Source organism: Scyliorhinus torazame, chromosome 19 (assembly GCF_047496885.1).
Source record: "Scyliorhinus torazame isolate Kashiwa2021f chromosome 19, sScyTor2.1, whole genome shotgun sequence".
In the NCBI taxonomy this organism is placed as follows: domain Eukaryota; kingdom Metazoa; phylum Chordata; class Chondrichthyes; order Carcharhiniformes; family Scyliorhinidae; genus Scyliorhinus; species Scyliorhinus torazame.
In genome coordinates, this window is record NC_092725.1 from 78,389,615 (window position 1) to 78,411,689 (window position 22,075).

The window sequence follows — 22,075 nt, forward strand, 5'->3', positions numbered from 1 at the left end:
TGTCTCTAATCACTTGCACATTTTTATGCTTTTAGGTGCCCCAAGCTCCTCCACAGACATTGCCCGCAGAAAAGTTGCAATTATGCTCATCAGTGGACAGGTGATGATTTTAAAATTTATCTTAAAAACAAAATATTACCTTGGTTCCCATGATGAATAGTGCATTCTTCTTTGAGATCTGTATGCACAAATGGTTTGTAGCTTCATGTGTGGTACATTCAAACAATTGTGGAGGCGCATCTCATTTTGTACAGAAATGTAGTGTTTGACTGTGGCTCTGCATATAAATGTGAAGCTAAGACTGGAATGTTCAAGGTAGTTGCCTCTTTCTGACAGCCAATTTCCCAAAATGTGGTTTTGGTTTACAACTACCACAGCATTGCTATGTTAATGAAGTTTGGAAGATTTCATTTGAATGGTATAACCAACCTGCAAATGAAACTATCAGAGGACCAGACATTTTGAACTCTTGTGCAGATGGCCTGTGAGGCAGATTAAACCACTTGGAAATACTCAGCTGAGTGTTTTCTTGGATTTTGTGTTAATTAGGATTTCTGTAGCCTTAAGAACAGATCAGCTGTGATCTTATCAAATGATGGTACAGGTTTGAAGGAAATAAATTTCAGAAAATAAGTCAAGTTATGAAGAAAGGGAACTAAGTCAAGAAAAGTCAAAGCAATAAATTGATTTTTAAAAAAAAGATGAATTAATAAAGATATGACCATTTGTGTGACAATGAGCCAGTCCAGCTCACTCCTCTGGGTGCTCACTCACTCATCCTCACACTGTAAGTGAGTGTGTATATGCTCTCTCTCCCTCATGCCTGCCCTCTCCCCCTCACGCCTGCCTGCTCAGTCCCTCGCGCTTGTTGCCTACCTCACTCATGTGGCAGGGGGAGGGGAACCTGTGTGGGGAGACACAACAAAAGGAAACAAAGATAGAAACGAAAGACACAAAAGTGGAAAGCAGAGGAAATTAGGGCCATGGTGCAAAAAAAGTGTACAAAAAAAAATAATGTTAAGTCAAGTCTAAAGGCACTGTACTTTAATGCACGTAACATCTCCAATAAGGTAGATGAGCGAACAGAGCAAACTGATATAAACGGGTATGATATGATTACAATTACGGAGACATGGCTGCAGGCAACCAAGGCTGGGAACTGAATATCCAAGGGTACTCAGAAGGACAGGCAAAATGGGAAAGTTGATGGGGTGGCATTGTCAATTAAGGATGGAAGCAATGCAATAGTGAGAGGGGATATTGGCTCAAAATCTCTATGTAGAATCAGTCTGGGTGAACCTAAGAAACAACAAGGGGCAAAAAACATCAATGGTAGTTGTCTACAGGCCTCCAAACAGTAGTGCTAAGGTAGAAGATGACAGTAAACAGGAAATTAGGGATGCATGTAACAAGGTTGCTACAATAATCATGTGTGACTTTAATTTACATGTAGATTGGGCAAATTGAATTAGCAACAATTTGTTTTTGAAAGATAATTTATTGAATGAATATCCAAAACGTATAGAGAATACAAAAACAGGAACAGTCCATAACACACAATATCAACAAACGTCCCATAACATATTAACAAATACATATAGTACTATAACAATACAATACAACATGAACCCCCTGTACACACACAAGTATGATGCCAACGCCCTCAAGAAAGAAAAGGAGAAAATCTTTTTATTTATTCCTTAATAAAACAAAATAATGTACTTCCCCACCCCTTAACTGTCAAAGATTACTCCCCCACCCCCCATGGTCTAAATCGATGAACAGCTTCCACCTCATGGAGAACCCCTCATCCGAACCTCGAATGGCGAACTTGATTCTTTCCAAATGAAGAAACTCAGCAAGGTCCCAAACCATGGCCCAGTGTTTGACAGTTCTGCAGGACGCCAATTGAGCAAAATTGTCCTTCGAGCTAGTGAGGAGGCGAAAGCCACGACATCGGCACCCTTTCCCATCATGACACCAGGATTCTCAGACACACCAAAGTTATCTACCCATGGAGAATACGTGGCCACCACCCGAGACAATACATCGGTAAAACCCTTCCAAAACCTAACTAGTTTTGGACAGGACCAGAACATGTGGACATGGTTCGCAGGGGATCTGGCACATCATGTACGTTGATCAGCCACATCCGGGAAGAAACGGCTCAGCCTAGCCGGAGTCATATGTGCTCTGTGCACAACCCTAAGCTGTATAAGACTGAGCCTAGCACACGACAAAGGTGCATTAATCCTGTGCAATGCCTGCCAAATCCAGCCTTGCACCGTACCTCCCAAATTCTCCTCCCATTTCTGCCACATCACCACCATCGAGACTTTCTCTCCACTAGCCAACTCAGCATCTACATTGGAGGTCTTACTCTCCCCAATATCATCATCCGAGAGAAGCATGTCCTGCAAACCCAAGGGCGGCATCGTTGGGACCCAACTCTTTACTCAATAAAACCCTCGCCTGGAGGTACCTAAACTCATTACTGCTGGGCATTCGATAGGCCTCCATCAGCTCAGTTAGGTCCGCAAACCTCCCACCCAAGAACAGGTCCTCAAAGCATTTGATCCCCAAGTAGTCCCATTCCTAAAATCTGTGGTTATCGCTAATCGGAGCCTTCCTGTACATGCCCTCTGAGCCAAAACCACCACTGGGTTTGATGAATACCTACCCAGCGAAAAATGGAGGGGAGCTGAAACCAATGCCCTTAAGGAGGTTCCTCTACATGAGGCATCCGCCACTCTGCACCATGCCGACCCTTTGTTCAACAACCATCTTCGGACCATAACGATATCAGCAGCCCAGTAGTAATAACGAAATTTGGGAAGAGCCAGGCCATCCCCATGTCTACTCTTCTCCAGTCAGAGTCTCTTAATACGAGGAACCCTCCCCGCCCACACACAGCCCAAGACAAGCCTATTAATCTTTCTGAAAAAGGATGTGAGCAGAAAGATTGGGAGGTTCTGAAATGCAAAACGAACCTCAGCAGGATTACCATCTTAATAGTCTGAACTCTACTGGACAGAGATAGAGGAAAACTGTCCCACCTTTTAAACTCCTCATTCATCCCCTCTACTAAGCATGGTAGATTGAGTTTGTGAAGCTGGACCCAATCCCGTGCTACCAGAATCCCCAAATAGCGAAAGCTTTTCTAGCCAAGCGAAACAGGAGCCCACTCAAACATCCCTCCCGTCCGACGGAGCCAATCAAGAACATCTTAGTCTTTGGCGTATTTAGCTTGTATCCGGAGAAGGAGCTGAGTTCACTCAGAATTCCCAGGATCTTATCAATAGACTCTAAGGGTTGGAAGCACACAGTAGAAGATCATCCGCATACAAAGAAAGCTGATGTTCCACCCCCACTCCCGCTTAATACCCCATCACTCTCCAGATGTCCGAAGAGCCATTGCCAAAGGCTCGATTGTTAGGGCAAACAACAATGGAGAAAGTGGGCACCCCTGCCTCGTCCCATGCTGCAGAGTAAAACACTCAGAACTAACCCCATTAATGGAGATGTTTGCCTTCGGCGCTAAATGCAACAGTTTAACCCAGCCCACAAATCCCTGTCCGAACCCAAATCGCTGCAAAATGTCAAATAGATACGCCCATTCCACTTGGCGGAATGCCATCACGGCATCTATTGACAGCACAACCTCCACCTCATTTCCTCCAGCGGGCATGATTACGTCAAGCAACCTCCGAATATTGGTCACCAACGCTCTGCCTTTTATGAAGCCAGTTTGATCCCCTCCAACCAGTTCCGGTACACATCCCTCAATATGGGTTCTCAAGATCTTGGCCAGAAGCTTTGCATCTACATTCAGGAGGGAAATAGATGGTAAGATCCGCACTGCTCAGGATCCTTGTCCTTTTTTTGGATAAGGGAGTTGGCAGCCTGCGACAGCGTACGGGGGAGCGAGCCCCTCCCCGGCGCCTCATACATTTATACCATCAACGGACCCAAAAGCGTACCAAAATGTTTATAGAATTAGGCTGGGAGTCCGTCCGGTCCCGGGTCCTTCACTGACTGCATTGAATTCACACACCCCAGCAGCATCCGCAGACCTACTGGAGCCCCCAATCCTTCTGCCCTATCCTGACCCACCATCAGAAACTCCAACCCATCTCGGAATCTACGTCTCAGTTCGTCCCCCGATGGTAGTTCTGATTGGTATAGCCTTCAATAGAAGGACGCAAAGATTTTGTTAATCTCTGCTGGGTCTGTGGCCACCTCTTCTCCTCCCTCCCCTCCCCACCTGCTTCTAAGTCTACCTATAACCCGAGCAGCCGCCTGCTTCATTAGTTGATGGGCGAGCATCCTACCAGGCTTTTCCCCATGTTTGGACAAGAACCCCCTGGCTCTGCGCAGCTGTCTCTCCGCCTCATCTGAGGTGACCAAATTAAACTCCATCCAGGAATCTGCGATCAACAACTAAGATTGCCTCCATCAAACTTGATTGCTCTTCTCGCTGCATCCTTGGCCTATACGCCTAGATTGAAATAAGTTCTCCCCTAACCGCATCCTTCAGTGCCTCCCACAACACCCTAAATATAATTACGAATGACCTGTTCCAACCTCTGACCTAATCCCTTATCCGCAAGGAGACCAATGTCTAATCTCCACTGGGGTCTAGAAGTGGACGTTTATTCTGCTCGCAGGCCCACCCAATGAAGGGCGAGGTCGGACACCACAATCGTCGAGTACTCTGTCCCCGCAACTCTAGGAATCGGCGACTTCGGGAATAACGCTTGTGAACGTGTGGAAAGAAGGAAAACTCCCTCGCACTAGACTTCTCAAAGCGCCATGGATCTATGCCTCCCCCCATGAGCTGTATGAATTTCGACAGTTTCCCAGCCATCGCCGATGTCCTCTCAGATCGAGGGCTTTATTGGTCTAACTCCGGGTCCAAGACTGTATTGAAGTCTCTCCCCCCCCCCCCCCCCCCCCCCCCCCCCCCCACCCCCCCCACCCCCCCTTCTGGAATCAGGGACAGAACCCCCTCAAAGTCCACATCGTCCCAATTTTGGACATATATATTGCACAGTACCACTGGGGAGCCCTCCAACCGCCAATTCATTAACACATATCTACCACTCGGGATCAGCAATGAACTTCTTCATTGAAAAGGACGCCCTTCTACTTAATACTGAGGCCACCACTCTCGTCTACGTATCCAGTCCAGAGTGGTACAGCTGTCGAACCCATCCCCTTCTCAGTCTTATCTGGTCTGCCACCTTCAAATGAGTCTCCTGGAGAAATATCAACTCCACCCCATGGCTCTTCAGATGAGCAAATATGTGCGACCTTTTAACGTGACCATTCGAGTCTTGGACATTCCAAGTTACCAATTGAGTGAGGGAGCACCTGCCGACCCCCCCCCCCTGTTTACTGGTTTTCACACCAGCATGGTGGCTCCTCGAAGCCAACAACCCGAACCTGCCAAAACATCTATACCCGATCCCAGACAAATAAAAAGGAAAGTGCCCGAGTAAGTAGACCCCCCCCCCCTCCCCATCCCCCGAGCTCATGAGCACCAGTCCCACCCCATTAGAACGAAGAAGAAAACCGAAAGGAGAGTGATTGATAGAGGGACATAGAAACAGTATTAGATAACACCTCAATCAAACTAATAACACAGTCCCCAATGACTCAGGACAAGAACATTTTAATAATTCAACATATTTACAAATTCCCAATCCCTTGGTCTCGAAGAAACTTATTTGCCTCCTCCGTGTGTGCAAGAAGTATTCCTGTTTGCGGAAGGTGATCCACAAGCGGGCCGGGTACGACATTCCAAATCTCATAACTTCTTTGTGGAGAACTGCCTTGACTTTATTAAAACCGGCATGGCGTTTAGCCAGTTCTACACCCCAATCGGGGTATATCCTGATTATGCACCCCTCCCACATGCTCTTCTTCACCTGCCTGGTCCACCGCAGGATTTTGTCCTGGTCCAGGAATCGATGCAGACGCACCACAATTGCCCATGGTTGTTCACCTGCCTTTGGTTTCCATCCCAGCGCCCTGTATGCGTGGTCCACCTCTGGGGGATGATTAAAATCGTCCTCACCTACCAGCTTCCGCAGCATCTGTGCCACATACTGTGATGTTTGTGAACCTTCCAGCCCCTCCGTGGGTCCCAATATTCAGACATTCAGCCGCTGCTCTAGGTTCTGTAGCTCATCCACTCTTATCTCATACCTTTTTAAAACTGCTGGCAATCCGGGGAAGCTCTGCTTCTATCACTGCCAACCGGCCCTTGTGTTCAGCGACAGATTCCTCCATTGTTTTGGAGCGAAGCGCCCTGGGACTCCAACCGCTGCTTAACCCCCTCCACTGGTGCTTTTATCAGGTCGATGGTCCTTACCAGGTCTTCAGAGGTTTCCATCCTCTGCTTCTGAAATTGAGTGGTTGGATTGGATTTGTTTATTGTCACGTGTACCGAAGTACCGTGAAAAGTATTTTTCTGCGAGCAGCTCAGCAGATCATTAAGTACATGGAAAGAAAAGGGAATATAAGAAAATACATAATAGGGCAACACAAGGTATACAATGTAACTACATAAGCACCGGCATCGGATGAAACATGCAGGAATGTAGTGTTAAACTAGGTCAGTCCATAAGAGGGTCATTTAGGAGTCTGTTAATAGCGGGGAAGAAGCTGTTTTTGAGTCTGTTCGGCGAGTGGTTAAAAAGTCCACTAATTGGGCCGTAGACCATTGGACCAGGAGCACAGGCTCCGGGCTCGCCTTCATTGTGCCTTCAACCACACTCCAGAGCCTCGCAGTCCTTGTCTGTTGCCTGTTTTTTTCCCACCGTTGTTTTTGGAAGAATGCATGCAGGACCACTCCAAATTTGCTGGCACCTTCACTGAGTTGAGCTCTGACTTCGGGATTCTACTAAAAAGTCCAATCGGGACTTTTGGGTAAGAAAGAAATTTTCCGCGTGGGAGCCACCAAGTCTACGGCATTGCCGCCACCAGAAGTTGAATTGGCAACAATACTGTAACAGATGATTTCCTGGATTGTGAACGAGATAGCTTTTTAGACCAGTATATGGAAACAATTAAGCCTGCTCGCCATTCAGTATGATCATGACTGATCCTCGATGTCAATGCCATAGTCCTGATTTCTCCCAATACCCCTTTATACCATTAAAATCTTTTGTAAAAATCTACCTTTTCCCCCCAGTACATTCAGTGACAACTTTCTGTGGGTGAGAATTCCATTGGTTTACCCTTTGAGCGAAGAAACTTTTCCTTATCTCACTCCTAAATGATGTACCCTTTATCCTGAGACTGTGTACCAGGTTCTGGATTCCCCAACTAGGGAAAACATCCTCCCTGCATCAACTCATGATGGTGGATAGGCAATGGGTAATATTTAAGGAACTAATGTATGCAGTGCAACAGTTACATATTCCTTTCTAGTGCAAAAAACACAAGAAGGAAAGCGGCTCAACCGTGGCTCACAAAATAAATTAAGGACAGTATTTGTTCCAAAGAGTATTCACATAGAGTTGCTAGAAAAAGCAGCAAGCCTGAGGATTGGGAGCATTTCAGAATTCAGCAGAAGAGAACTAAGAGATTGATGAAGAAGTAAAAAATATGAGTTCGAGAATGAACTTGCAAGTAACATAAAAATGGTCTCTAAAACTACTGAGAAGGATGTAAAAAGAAAAAGATGAATGAAGACAAATGTAGGTCCCCTGCAGTGAGAACAGAAAAATTTATAACTGGGAGCAAAGAAATGGCAGAGCAAGTAAAAAACTACATGATGGAAGAGGCAAATAACTTGCCAAAAATGCAAGGGGGTCCATGCGCGCTGTCCCCCGTGCGCATTGCCCCCTGCTCCCCCTCCCGTGTGCGCCAGCCCCTGCCGTGCGCGCTGCCCCCCCCCCTCCTCTTGACTGGCTGTGTATTTTGGGCTTTGGCCCCTGAACCTGGCAGATGGTCTGTCTTTGACCTTTTTCTTCTCCACTGTGTGCAGTCTCTCTTTGGTGCCTCTCCTGGCAGGCAGTTTTTCTTCGAAATAACAGCTGTCCTCTACATTTTTCTAAACCCTTGTTTAGTTTCTAGAAATGTTTTAACCACATACCGTTCAAAACTGAAAAACAAGAGCGACAACCGTTTAGGAATGAAATTGCTAGAAATGTGGTGCAAGTCATGAAGTAGGGAAATGTGAAAGAGTTTTAGGTATGGTACCTTTAGCAGAATTTGGTTAATTCTGATGAAAGCTTGAACCTAAAAATAACCAAATATTTATGATTTTCAGTTGCAAAGATATTTGGTAACACTTCAAAAAAAACTATATCTAAAGACTTATCTAGCTGTTTTGTGATTTCCAGTGCTCACTCCGATGTTGCTTCTGGGATGAGTGATGGAAATGAAAGTCTTCCAGCAAGTGGGAGACACGAAGGAAGATCAGCAAAGCGGCATTATCGTAAATCTGTGAGGAGTCGTTCACGTCATGAAAAATCAGCCAGACCAAAGCTACGAATTCTTAATGTAAGCATCCATTTAGATAGTTATGTTGAAAATAAAGAATTTGGAGGTTTAGTTGAAAGGTGACATGAAGTATGCAACACTAAATCTTTCAGCCTGTTTCTAAACTTTACTGGAGCTGAATACAGAATACTGTACTACACTTTATTTTTAGGTTTCAAACAAAGGAGATCGGGTTGTGGAATGCCAATTGGAAACGCACAATCGAAAAATGGTTACGTTTAAATTTGATTTGGATGGTGATAATCCAGTAGAGATAGCAGTTATTATGGTGAGTAGAAATATTGAACATGAGGATTTCTAAGTGTGCTGTTAAATAAATAGCTGATTTTGTGGTTGGTGATCGGTTAAATTCACAAGACAACTAAAACTAAACGTGCAATTTTTACTACATAGTACTGGAGATGAAGAAGTAGAATTTATGTGCAGAAGGGACTGTTCTCAGCAGAGAAGATTAAGAGGAGATTTGAGGTGCCCAAAATTATTGACTAGTTTGATTGATTAAATAATTAGAACTGTTCCAGTGACAAATTTAAGCCATGATAAAAGAACAAAAATCAAATAGTAACTTGCAAAATGGAAATAGATAAATGTTGAAGAGAAACAAAATCAATCGCACTGGGGAATGAGCGAGAATGGAACTAATTAGATTGCTTTACCAAAGACCCGCCTGGCATGGTGGGTTGAATGGCCTTCTGTGCTGTACCATTCCAGCTTATATAGAACCTCAATATTAACTGAAATTAGTATGGTCATACCTTTGATATGCCTGTTTGCACTCCTGAAAATGAACTGATTTTGATTGTGTACCCTAAAATGGAACTACAAAAATACCTTTTTCATAAATATTTGTGCCCTGAACTACTAAGAATGCAACATTGAACCAGGCATGGGTTGTCAGAATCATCTGCAGTCTTCTCTGATATAGGTTCAAAACGAGTTTATCTTGGAGGCTGAGAGGGAATCATTTATTGACCATATAAAGGAAATTATTGAGAAGGCTGATGAAATGCTGAGTGAAGATCCAAGTGGGGAGCCCGAAGGTGATCAAGGATTGGAGACTGTAAAAGCCCAGGTAGCTGCTTGCTTTAATCAAGCACAGGTATGCTGTGGATTGCTTTATTATTTAATGGAATGCACTCAAATAATTTTAACAGCCAATACTAACCTGTCAATCGAGCTTCATCACTTGAGTTTCAAAACTTGAAATCCAGAGGACCATTTAGTTGAGCACTAAAATGCTGTGTTGATATTGATTTGACCATGAGTTGGATGTACCAGTCTGTCCAAATAAGCCAGAGTTATTTCCATTCACACCAAATCCTTCATTGTGAGTGGACCTAGAACCATAGAATTTACAGTGCAGAAGGAGACTATTCGGCCCACTGAGTCTACACCGGCCCTTGGAAAGAGCACCGTACTTAAGCCCAGACCTCCATCCTATCCCCGTAACCCCACCTAACCTTTTGGACACCAAGGGCAATTTAGCAAGGCCAATCCACCTAATCTGCACATCTTTGGACTGTGGGAGGAAACTCACGCAGACACGGGGAGAACGTGCAAATGCTGCATAATCACCGGAGGCCGGAATTGAACCCGGATCCCTGGAGCTGTGAGGCAGCAGTGCTAACCACTATTCCACCAAGCCACCCATGACTCCTGTTGTTGGAATATACCTCAGAAGGACCGAACAAACACATTTTTCTTTGGTTGTCCATAAATTATTTGTTCAGATTCCACAAACTGCAACTCATTTTCTCTGTCTGTCTGTCGATAGTCCCACATCCTTTTCCCCCCCCATCCTGCTCTTAAACCTTTAAATTAGTTGAGTATTCTACTATCATTTACTGTAGCTGGTGAACAAAAGATAAACTTGCCCTGCCTATTTGATTTCTATGACATTTTCTACTGGCGGTCAGAGGTTCGAACAGCACACTGCCCTTTACAGAGCATCCCTGCCCTGTGTGAACAGAATAAGCAACTGTGTATCTCTGTAACCTAGATTAAAGAATTGTTGATGAACAGTGCTGATCCTGAGTGAGATGTGTAAGTTTGAGTAGTCAATTTAAGGTGATATCAGGTACCGAAAACAAAATAGAGGTGGTTAAAAATTGGTTTAAAAGAGAGGGACAGTTTTTAAATCCAGTATTTTGTTTGTAAAAAAACATCATTTAAAAAAAATTAAAATTTTAGAGTACTCAATTCTTTTTTTCCCCAATTAAGGGGCAATTTAGCATGGCCATCCTGTCTTCGGGTTGTGGGGGTGAGACCCATGCAAACACGGGGAGAATGTGCAAACTCCACACGAACAGTGACCCAGGGCCGGGATCGAACCCGGACCCTCAATGCTATGAGGCAGCAGTGCTAACCACTGCACCACCGTGTTGCTCCTGAAAAAAAAACCCATGTTAAATCTGTGGGAAGAAACTTGACACTTGTGAAAGTATATACTTTTGGTGCCAGAGGGGTTGCTTTGTACTAATTAAGACTTAAAAGACGGGTAAAAGATTGAAATAGACGAGCCTTAATGTTCTGTAGCGAGGTATCTGCATTTATACACTGGCACGGTGGTGCAGTGGTTAGCACTGCTGCCTCACAGTGCCAGGGACCTGGGTTCGATTCTGGCCCAGGTGACTGTATGAAGTTTGCACGTTCTCCCAGTGACTGCGTGGGTTTCTTCGGTGCTCTGGTTTCCTCCCACAGTTCAAAGATGTGCAGGTTAGGTGGATTGTCCATGCTAAGTTACCCCTTAATGTCCAAAGATGTGTAAAAAATAGAAAATAATGTGTAGGTGGGGTTGCAGAGATAGGGTGGGGGAGTGGACCTGGGTAGGTGAGTACAGACCTGATGGGCCGAATGGCCTCCTGCACTGTTGGGATTCTACGATTCTATTCTCTGAAGTAAGTAACATTTATGACAATCAACACATGTTGTGGACCAGAAGGCGGGGTGGCATTTTTGTGCAGTTTACTTGAGAAGCAGCACATAGATTTCATAGAATTTACAGGGCAGAAGGAGGCCATTTGGCCCATCGAGTCTACACCGGCCCCCACCTAAGCCCACACCTCCACCTATCCTCGTAACCCAGCAATCCCACCTAACATTCTGGACACTACAGAGCAATTTAGTGTGACCAATCCACCTAACCCACATCTTTAGAATGTGTGAGGAAACCGGAGCACCCGGAGGAAACCCACATAGTCACGAGAACGTGCAGACTCGACACACAGTGACCCAAGCCAGGAATCGAACCCGGGTCCCGGGCACAGTGAAGAAACCGTGCTAATCACTATGCTACCGTGCCGCCCTTATCTCAGCCACCAACCTCCAGATTTTTGTGTTTAACTGAAATTGTTTCCAGATTTTCATATAAATAACGGTGGGTACTCCTAAGACTCAAAGTGGTTTTTAGAGTAAATTCTGTGTCTCACCTTGAAGTTTTGAAAGCCCGAGAGAGTGCAGAGGAGATTTACGAGAATTGTACCTGGTGTTATGATCCCTGACTCGGTCATCAATTGTTATTAACTCAATAGAGACCAGTAATGTGTGTGTTTGTTTTTTTAAGAATCTGAAACCTAGGTCCTCACTGAAAGAATGAAGCCACAAAGTCCATGGTTTAAATCAAAATAATTTTACTGCATAAAAATCAAAGAACGCATAGTACAGAATACATTGTCTTAAATCGTTAGTTCCGTTAACGATATTAAAGCACAATGAACACAGATGCCCATACTTTAAACTGAACTTCTCAATTCAACTTTCCTTCTCTACCCATTTGACTTAAACTCCCAATGAACTCAAGTCAGAAACTTATCTGAAATTGGAAAATTAACCACTTTGTCCTCGTACTGTTTCAAAGGTTCATATAAGGTCTGAGATATCTTGAACTTTCTGCTCACTCCTGGCTAGGTTGTTCCATGAATCTCCAACAGTTCCATGGTTCCTTGTACAACACTGACATCACTAATGTATTCAGCATAGTGTCCTGGGGTCAGAACTCTTCATGTATTTTTTAACTCCGGAGCTTTGTAAGTAAATCTCTCTCTCTTCTCAGCTTGGCTATCCCCAGACGTTCAACTCGCTGTTAAGAATCCTTCAGTTAACAAAGGTTTTGAACTCTTTTAGTTAGCACACGTAATTTCAAATGATCTCTGCTGGAAAGAAGTGTTCCCTGTTCTGTAACCAAATTGTGACAAACTCTATAAAACACTGCTTGAAGGAGTATCACACCCACAATCTATTCGCCCCTATAATTGTCTCCCAGACAGCTTGTTCACATAATCATTGACTGGAAGCCAGGAATTGTTTTTCAGATTAGCCCAGCTCTTAAAGGGACCACAACATAATTTTATGGGCAATCATACAGGGATGATGGGCTACATTTATGTAGATAAACTTGAGAAACCAGGATTATTCTTCCTAGGGCAGAGAAGGTTATGGGAAGATGAAATAGGTATGGTAAGACCAACGAAACTGGATAGATTGGTAACCAATAAAGATAGTTTTATGAACCAGAAGGGAGATGAGTTTATGCAGCGAGCTATGAACTGGAATGGATGGTGGAAACCTATTCAGTTGTAACTTTGAAAAGGAAATTGGATGCAAGTTTGATGAGGAGAAACTTGCATGGTTGTGGAAAAAGAACAGGATAGTGGGACTAAAATTAAAGCAAAATACTCTGGATGCTGGAATCTGATACAAAAACAGAAATGCTGGACTATCTCAACAGGTCTAACAGCATCTGTGGAGCGAGAACGGAGCTAATGTTTCGAGTCTGGATGAGACTCTTCGTAAGGATAGTTAGCACTAATGCCAGGGTGCCAGGTTCGGTTCCAGGCTTGGGTCACTGTCTGTGCGGAGTCTGCACGTTCTCCTCGTGTCTGCGTGGGTTTCCTCCGGGTGCTCCGGTTTCCTCCCAACAAGTCCCGAAAGACATGCTGTTAGGTAATCTGGACATTCTGAATTCTCCCTCTGTGTATCCGAACAGGCGCCGGAATGTAACGACTAGGGGAATTTCACAGTAACTTCATTGCAATGTTAATGTAAGCCCACTTGTGACAATAAAGATTATAAAAAAATATTGATTTAAGGAGAGCAATGCCATGCTAGAGAGAGGATATCCTGAAGGGGTCGAGGACAGAATGTATTTGTTTAGAGCTAGGAAACAATAAAGATATTACTACATTTGGGTGTATTGCTGTAACCAACAATTTGTGGAAAAGATGAGTCAGAGTACAGGAGGGAGATGGAGAACCTAGTGGCATGGTGCAAGGATAACAATCTCTCCCCTATGTCAGCAAAACTAAGGAGCTGGTCATCGACTTCAGGAAGGGAAGTATCGTACACGCCCCTGTCTGCATCAGTGCTGCTGCGGTGGAGATGGTTGACAGCTCAAATTCCTAGGTGTAAACATCACCAACAATCTGTCCTGGTCCACCCATGTCGATACTATGACCAAGAAAGCACAACAGATTTCTGTACTTCATCAGCAAATTAAGGAAGTTCGGCATGTCCACATTAACTCTTGCCAATTTTTCACAGATGCACCAAAGAAAGCATCCTATTTGGCTGCATCTCAGCTTGGTATGGCAACTGCTCGGCCCAAGACTGTAAGAAACTACAGTCATGAACGCAAACCAGTCCATCACGCAAACCCGCCTCCCATCAATTGACTGTCTACTTCTCCTACCTTGGGAAAGTGGGCAGCATAATAAAAGACCTGTCCCACCCAGGTTATTCTCTCTTACAACCTCTTCCATTGGGCAGAAGATACAAAAGTCTGAGAACACGCACTAACAGATTCAAAAAAATGCTCCTTCCCTGCTGTTACCAGGCTCCTGAATGGCCCTCTTATGGACTGAACTGATCTCTCTATACATCTTCTCTACTGTTGTAGCTCATTATTTAGTATGCTTCACCCAATGTCTATGTCCTTGTATTTACATTGTGATTTATTATATGTCCTATGTTTTTCATGTATGGAACGATCTGCCTGGACGGTACGCAGAACAATGCCTTTCACTGTACCTTGGTACACGTGACAATAAATCTAAATCTAATCTAAATCTGAAGATGTATAAAGAACAAATTTTCAAGGACGTTACAAGTAGAAGAATTAGAGCTGTTTTCCTGGCGACTTTAATTATCACACTATAAGGGCAGCACCGTGATGCAGTGGATAGCACTGCTGCCTCACGGCACCGAGGTCCCAGGTTCGATCCCGGCTCTGGGTCACTGTCCGTGTGGAGTTGCACATTCTCCCTGTGTTTGTGTGGGTTTCTCCCCCACAACCCAAAGATGTGCAGGGTAGGTGGATTAGGCCACACTAAATTACCCCTTAATTGGAAAAAATGAATTGGGTACTCTAAATTTAAAAAAAAAAAAATTATCACACTATAAATTGGAATCATTATAGTATGAAAGGGTAGAGAGGAGGAAGAGTTTTTCCAGTATGTTCACGACAATTTTCTATATCAATATGTTTCCTGTGCAATGAAGGTGGAGGCATTGCTGGATCTTGTTTTAGGGAATGTGGGGGTCTAGTGAATAGAGTGTCAATAGGGGAATATTTAAGGGACGGTGGTCATAGCCAACCTGTACCTTGTGATAGCATGGAAAAGGGCAAGGGCCACCCCAGAATAAAAGTAATTAATTGAGGGACAGCTAAATTACGAATGGATCTGGCCCTGGTAAATTGAAATCTAAGCTGGTTAGCAAAACCAATAATGGGTTTGGTTGACTTTAAAGAGAGTGTTCAGGTACAGGGGAAAATGTGGGGCAAGGAAGATGATGCTGCCCAAGTCATTGTGAAAGAGGAGGTAGTTGAGATGCTGGATGGGTCAAAAATTGATAAAGGGGATGTATTTGATAGAGTGGCTGTTCTTTAAATTGATAAGACACCAGGACTGGATGAGATGCATGTGAGGACACTGAGGGATGTAAGAGTGGAAATTGCAGAGGCATTGGCCATAACTTTCCAATTCTGAGATACAGGGTTGGTGTCAGAGGTCTGGGGGAATTTCAAATATTAGACCATTGATCAAGAAAGGGTGTAAGGACGAATCCAGCAATTACAGGTCAGCCAGATTAACCTTGATGGTGGGAAATTTTTTCAAAACTATTCTGGACAAAATTAACACTTGTCACTTTGACATGTGAATGAATTGAGGAAAGCCAGCGTGGACTTTAGGGCCAATGTTTTTTTTTACTCCCTTGAAATTTTTGATCTGTTAACAGAGGGTTGATGAGGTAATGTGGTTCACGTGGTGTATGTCGACTTAAAAAGGCGTTTGGTAAAGTGCCATTTATCAGGCATGTCAGTGAATTTGGAGTCCATGGAATTAAAGGGACAGGAGCATCATGAGCACAAAGTTGGCTGAGTGATGGAACAGCGTGTTTGTGGGTTTTTTTGTGCTTGAGGAGGATAGATGGTTGATTTCCCCAGGGGTCAGTCAGTCTAAGGACGACTGCTTTTCTTGATGTATTATATATAGACAAGCTGATGCATTAGGCAGACAAATGGCAGATGAAATTTGATGCTGACAAATGTAAAGTGATTCACTTTGATAGGAAGAACAAGGAGAAGCAAAACAAAATGAAGGATACAATTCCAAAGTGGGTGCAGGAGCAGAAGGACCTGGGTGAAAATGTGCTCAAATCATCGAAGGTGATAGGTCAGGTTGGGAAAGTGGTTAATAAAGCTAACGGGGTCCTGCACTTTCTAAGTCGAGGCAGAATACAAAAGCCAGAAAGTTAGAAATCTGGAATATTGTGCCCAATTCTGGCACTACACTTTTGGAAGGATTTAAAGACATAAGGAAAAACTGGGGCTGTTGTTTTTGGAAAAGAGACCGTTAAGAGGACATTTGGTCTATGTGTTCAAAATTGTTAGGTGTTTGGACAGAGTAGATAGGGAGGAACTGTCAAGTTAGCAGATTGGCCAAGAACCAGAGGACACTGATTTAACGTGATTGACAAAGGAAGTAATGGCGAAATGAGGGAAAACATTTTTAAGCAGTGGGAGCTTAGGATCTGGAACGCTGTACTGGAGAGTGTGACACAGGCAGATTTAATCAAAGCTTTCAAAAGAAAATCCGCCAGTGACCTGAAGAGGAAATATTTGTCAGGCAGTTGGGAAAAGCTGGGGAGTGTACCACAATATGACTGGCTGAAAGATGCCCATCTGTGCTGTGACCATTCTATGATCTTAAGATCATAGGATTTAAAGGCATAAGAGAGAGTGCAGAAAAGATTCACAAGAATGGTGCCAGGGATGAGGGACTTCAGTATGTCGATAGGTGGGAAAAGCTGGGGCTGTTGTTTTTGGAAAAGAGTCAGTTAAGAGGACATTTGGTCAATGTGTTCAAAATTGTTAGGTGTTTGGACAGAGTAGATGGGGAGGAACTGTCAAGTTGGCAGATAGGTTGAGAACCAGAGGACACGGATTGAATGTGATTGGCAAAGGAAGTAGTGGTGAAATGAGGAAAAACATTTTTAAGCAGTGGGTGCTTAGGATCTGGAACACTCTACTGGAGAGTGTGGCACAGGCAGATTTAATCATAGCTTTCAAAAGAAAATCGGTCAGTGACCTGCAGAGGAAATATTTGTCAGGCAGTTGGTCAATTAAATGTGTTTGGCGATGGCAGGTGACAGTTTAAATGGCAAATTAGCAAAGAAACCAATATTTAGAGATTTGTCAGTTATTTTCCTTTCCTGAGATTTTTATATTAATTCGGATAATACAGGGAAATTTACTTTTTAAGAATCCTTTTTTAAAGAAAATATTTTATTGAAGCATTTGTAATTTTCAGTTTTAACACTTTAACATTTCTTAAACAACCGAGCGGGCCGGCACACGCAAAAAACATGAAAGAATAACATCCCCTACTACCCCCGCCCTATTTCCTAATTACCCTTACACGAAGTTCCCTCTCCTTGTCTTACACTACCATGCCTCCCATTTCTCTCTCTTTCCCCCCCCCCCCCCCCCATTCCCCTCCCCCTTGCTGCTGACGTTCAATTTTTCTTGAAAAAGCCGATGCACGGCTGCCACCTCCGAGCAAACCCCTGAAGTGAACCTCTCAAGGCGAACTTAATCTTTTCCTGCCTGAGAAACCCTGCCATGTCACTGACCCACACTCCTGACTTTGGAGGCGCCGAGTCCCTCCATCCCAGCAAAATCCGTCTCATGAGGTCACCAGGGAGGAGAAGGCCAGAATATCGGCCTCCCTCCCCCCGCACCCCTGTATCTTCCGATACCCCAAATATTGCCAATTCTGGAGTAACCCTCCCTTCCAGGACCCCTGACATGACGTCTGCAAATCCCTGCCAGAATCCCCTCAACTTCAGACACGCCCAAAACATATGTACATGATTCGCCTGGCTTCCCCCACAGCGTCCGCACCTACCCTCCACTTCCTCAAAAACCCTACTCATCCGGGCCACAGTCATATGAGGCCTATGGACCACCTTGAACTGATCAAACTGAGCCTGGCACACAACTAGGATGAATTGACTCTCAAGGCCTTTTCCCATAGTCTGTCTTCCAACTCGCCTCCCAACTCTTCCTCCCACTTCCTTTTCACCTCCCCGATAGGGACCCCTTCCCACTCCATCAACTCCTTGTATATCACCGAAACCCTCCCCTCCCAACCCCCGTTTTTGACATCATCTTACCCTGTAGTCCCCTTAGGGTGAGGCTAGAAAAGCTTGGAACCTGCCTCCGGACAAAGTCCTGGACCTGCAGATACCAGACCCGTTCCCACCCGGAAACTCAAACTCCTCCTCTAAAGCCTCCAGGCTCGGGAAACCCTGCTCAATGAAAAGATCCCCAAATCTCTCAATCCCTGCCCGCTGCCACCTCCTAAAGCCCCCACCCCAAGAACAAAACGGTGATTGTCATAGATCAGTGACCACACTGACACCCCCACACCCTCAGGGCTGCCACCACCACTGGGCTTGTGGATTACAGAGCCGGCGAGAACGGCAGGGGTGCTGTTAATAAAGCCTCCGAGCTTGTACCCTTACAGGATGCCGCCTCTACTCGCTCCCAAACTGACTCACCCCCCACCCCACCCACCCACTTCCTGACCATCGATATGTTTGGCCGCCCAGTAATAATTAATAAAACTCAGGAGGGCCAGGCCCCCCCACCCACCCAACCCCATTCCATTCGCCCTCTGGGTTTTGCCAGCCCACACAAACCCCGAGATTACCGCATTCATTTTCCTAAAAAAGGCCTTCGGGACAAAAATTGGGAGACCTTGAAAAAAGAACAGCAGCCTCGGGAGGACTGTCATCTTCACCGTTTGTACCCTCCCCGCCAGTATCAGCGGAGGCATGTCCCACCTGCAGAAACCCTTTTAATCTGATCGACTGCTTTACCCAAATTTAACCTGTGGAGCTGCCCCCAATCCTTTGCCATCTGAATCCCCAGATATCTGAAGCTCTTCCCCACTACTGTAAAAGGTAACTCCCCCAGTCTCCTTTCCCATGCCTGAATCGCAAATACCTCGCTCTTTCCCATATTTAGTTTGTAGTCTGGAAACCGCCCAAATTCTTCCAGTGTCTCCATGATTCCGGCCATCCCCCAATTGGTCTGTAATATAAAGAAGCAAATCGTCTGCGTAGAGCGAGACCCTATGCTCCAACCCCCCCTCACTATCCCCTGCCAGACATTCGATGCCTTAAGGGCCATTGCCAAGGGCTCAAGAATCCTTTTAAAATGAACTGGACTACACTGTCAGCGACACAACACTTAGTTAACAGATTTTTATCACTTTTTGAGGGTGTGTACAGCAGGCTCACTTTACAGAATAGTGGCTTGCAAAACTCTCCACTGTCACCTTCCTCTGTCCTGCCTACGGGCATTAAAAGCTCGTGGCATGTGCCTTGTGCAAAAGAGCATGATTAATGACTCATCAAACAAATGCTATCTCACTGAAACATAATATATTTTCTGTTTAGAAAGCAGAGGGAAAGTACAAACAAGAAGAACCCCTACTATCCGTACCCATTCAGTTAGGTAAGTGGCATTGTTTGTTGTTTGGAAGGATGTTTTAAAATATTAAATGAACTTGATAACTTTGCAGTAATTGTGTTTGTTAGTACTTCAAGGTGGACATAATCTTCCATCAACTGGCTGTTATCCTTTGTGACATTGCTGTTGGTGTAAAATAAAGTTTCCCAGTGGGTCAGAATGAAACTGCTTTCAAGAACATCACAGCATATGTTAACTTCTATTTAAAAAAAACACCTTGAAGATTAATCTTGTATTTGGACTCAAATAAGCATTATCAACTCACTGTTTTTATGTCATTTTCGCCGTGGTGATATATTATTGCCATGATTACACCTCTTTATTTTACATTTCAAATATTTGGCAAAGTGAACCCTCTGCACATCTTGCTGCTAAGTTAACATTCTTAACCAGTTTTTTCCCTTTCATTCTCTGTCCTACGTTTCTCTTTCCTTCCCCACCTCATCCTCAAAAGGTTATGGTGTGCAGCCCTGGTTTACCATCAGATCAATGCTGATATCGGCCAGAATCTCAATTATTCAAAAGAAAATTGCATCTTCATTGTTGCTGTTAAATCTTAAGTAGTGGATAAAACATAGTCATGTATGTTTATTTTTTCACAACTTGGATGTCACAACCGAATACTTAATGGTGATTGGAAGACGATGCAAGACTGATAAAAATCATCTTCCAGCAAAGCAAATGCTGTCAAAAAAAGATGAATGCTAATGTAGAGTGATGGAATTATTCTGAAATTGCATGAATGTTTTATGTATTGTTGATGTAGGTACACAGGCAGGCTCTGCAACGCAGGTTGTCCATTCTGCTGGAAGGCGGTTTATTGTGAGTCCTGTCCCTGAGAGCCGATTACGAGAACCAACTTTCAGTGTGGGTGTCACTTCAGTCAAAGAAATTCCAACAGGTACGGTGTTTGAGATGTGGATTACATCTTTAATATTGCTTGATAAAATTACCTCACAAATTATTTATGAGAAGTCACTGCAGCAGTTCAGTTCAGCTTTAGCGAATGCAAAATTAACAATAATCTTTATTAGTGTCACAAGTAGGTGCACATTAACACTGCAATGAAGTTACTGTGAAAAGCCCCTAGTCGCCTTCCGGAGCCTGTTTGGGTACACAGAGGGAGAATTCAGAATGTCCAAATTACCTAACAGCACGTCTTTCGGGATTTGTGGTAGGAGACAAGACCACCCGGAGGAAACCCAGGCAGACACGGGGAGCACAAGCTGGGAATTAAACCTGGGACCCTGGCGCTGTGCAGCAACTGTGCTAAGATACCTAAAGATCATGTATCATTTTCCTCTGAAGATGGATATTGCAGAGGGGGTGTAATAGCCATTTTGGGAGATACGTACAAGACCGTTAACTGCTTCCTAAACTTTCAATTCTTCTAAATTTCCCATTTGAGTTGAAGCTATCCCAATAAATTACAGGAACTAACAAATACTGCGCATTGTCCATTGATGCAACGAGAAACAAGATCGTAGAAGAAAAGGCTGCTTAAAAAAAAAGGTTTCTGAGATTGACTACGTTTGCTAGTCATAGAAGATTGTACGGGTTTCTTTGTTCAGACAAATGGATAGCATAAGTGATGTTCCATAAAGACAATACCTACAAATAGTACCTTTTTAATTTGGAGCTAGAGAAACCAATAATGAGCAAGAATTGAAAGGAATACTGAAGGAGACCATAAGACATAGGAGTAGAATTAGGCCACTCGGCCCATTCAATCATGGCTGATAATTTCTCATCCCCATTCTCCTGCCGTCTCCCCATAACCCCTGATCCCCTTATTAATCAAGAACCTATCTATCTCTGTCTTAAAGACACTCAGTGATTTGGCCTCCACAGCCTTCTGCGGCAAAGAGTTCCACAGATTCACCACCCTCTGGCTGAAGAAATTCCTCCTCAATAGGAATCTAGCAATGGTAGTTGATGTAGGGTGAATGGCTCAGAGTATATTGACCCTAAAAGTGAAACGCATGAGGATTGCTTCATGGCGGAGTTTTAACTTGATGTTCTTTGGTGTAACTCCAATGTTTGGGAAAGAAAAGGCATTCACCAACAAAATAATGGCTAGCAATCTGATGTGAAGAAAACAATACTGCATTTGTTAAAATGGAATGGGTTGCACTAGAACAATGTAGTTGAAGATAATTGGAGCATCGAGAATACAAAATCCCAAATGTGATGGATCTTAGGGTAGAAAGTAGTCAACGGGTGAATTTGGATGCCGATAACTGGAGATATGTGCACGTAATAGAGAACTGTGGAAATGACTAAACTTGAGGCCATAAATGGAAGCATTAGAAATAAGGTGTCAGAACTGGAGGTGCTTGATGCAGATCGGATTTATGATTTGGTGCGAATACCAGGACTAGATCCAGAGGATTGACTCAGGAATATAGTGGTCCAAAAAGACAATAGATAGAAAAATAGCTAGTTTCTTTTTCTGCCAGGAACACCTTGGGAGTAAATGAAATGATTCTGTGGGAGGGCAAAGCTCTAAGTGCACTCTTCTGGTTG

At 44.0% G+C, this 22,075-nt stretch overlaps 1 protein-coding gene across 11 annotated transcripts in view; it reads left to right on the plus strand.

Moving 5' to 3' along the window:
• wnk1b (WNK lysine deficient protein kinase 1b) overlaps positions 1–22,075 on the plus strand; it is a 254,162-nt gene that overhangs the window by 160,644 nt on the left and 71,443 nt on the right. For 10 of the 11 annotated variants that reach the window (XM_072484582.1, XM_072484581.1, XM_072484577.1 and 7 more), the window contains 6 exons: positions 36–100; positions 8,355–8,514; positions 8,666–8,782; positions 9,440–9,613; positions 19,477–19,534; positions 20,316–20,450. In XM_072484582.1, the coding sequence (XP_072340683.1) occupies positions 36–100; positions 8,355–8,514; positions 8,666–8,782; positions 9,440–9,613; positions 19,477–19,534; positions 20,316–20,450 (709 nt within the window). The remainder of the gene's footprint in view (positions 1–35; positions 101–8,354; positions 8,515–8,665; positions 8,783–9,439; positions 9,614–19,476; positions 19,535–20,315; positions 20,451–22,075) is intronic. The other variant, XM_072484578.1, reaches the window with a different exon arrangement.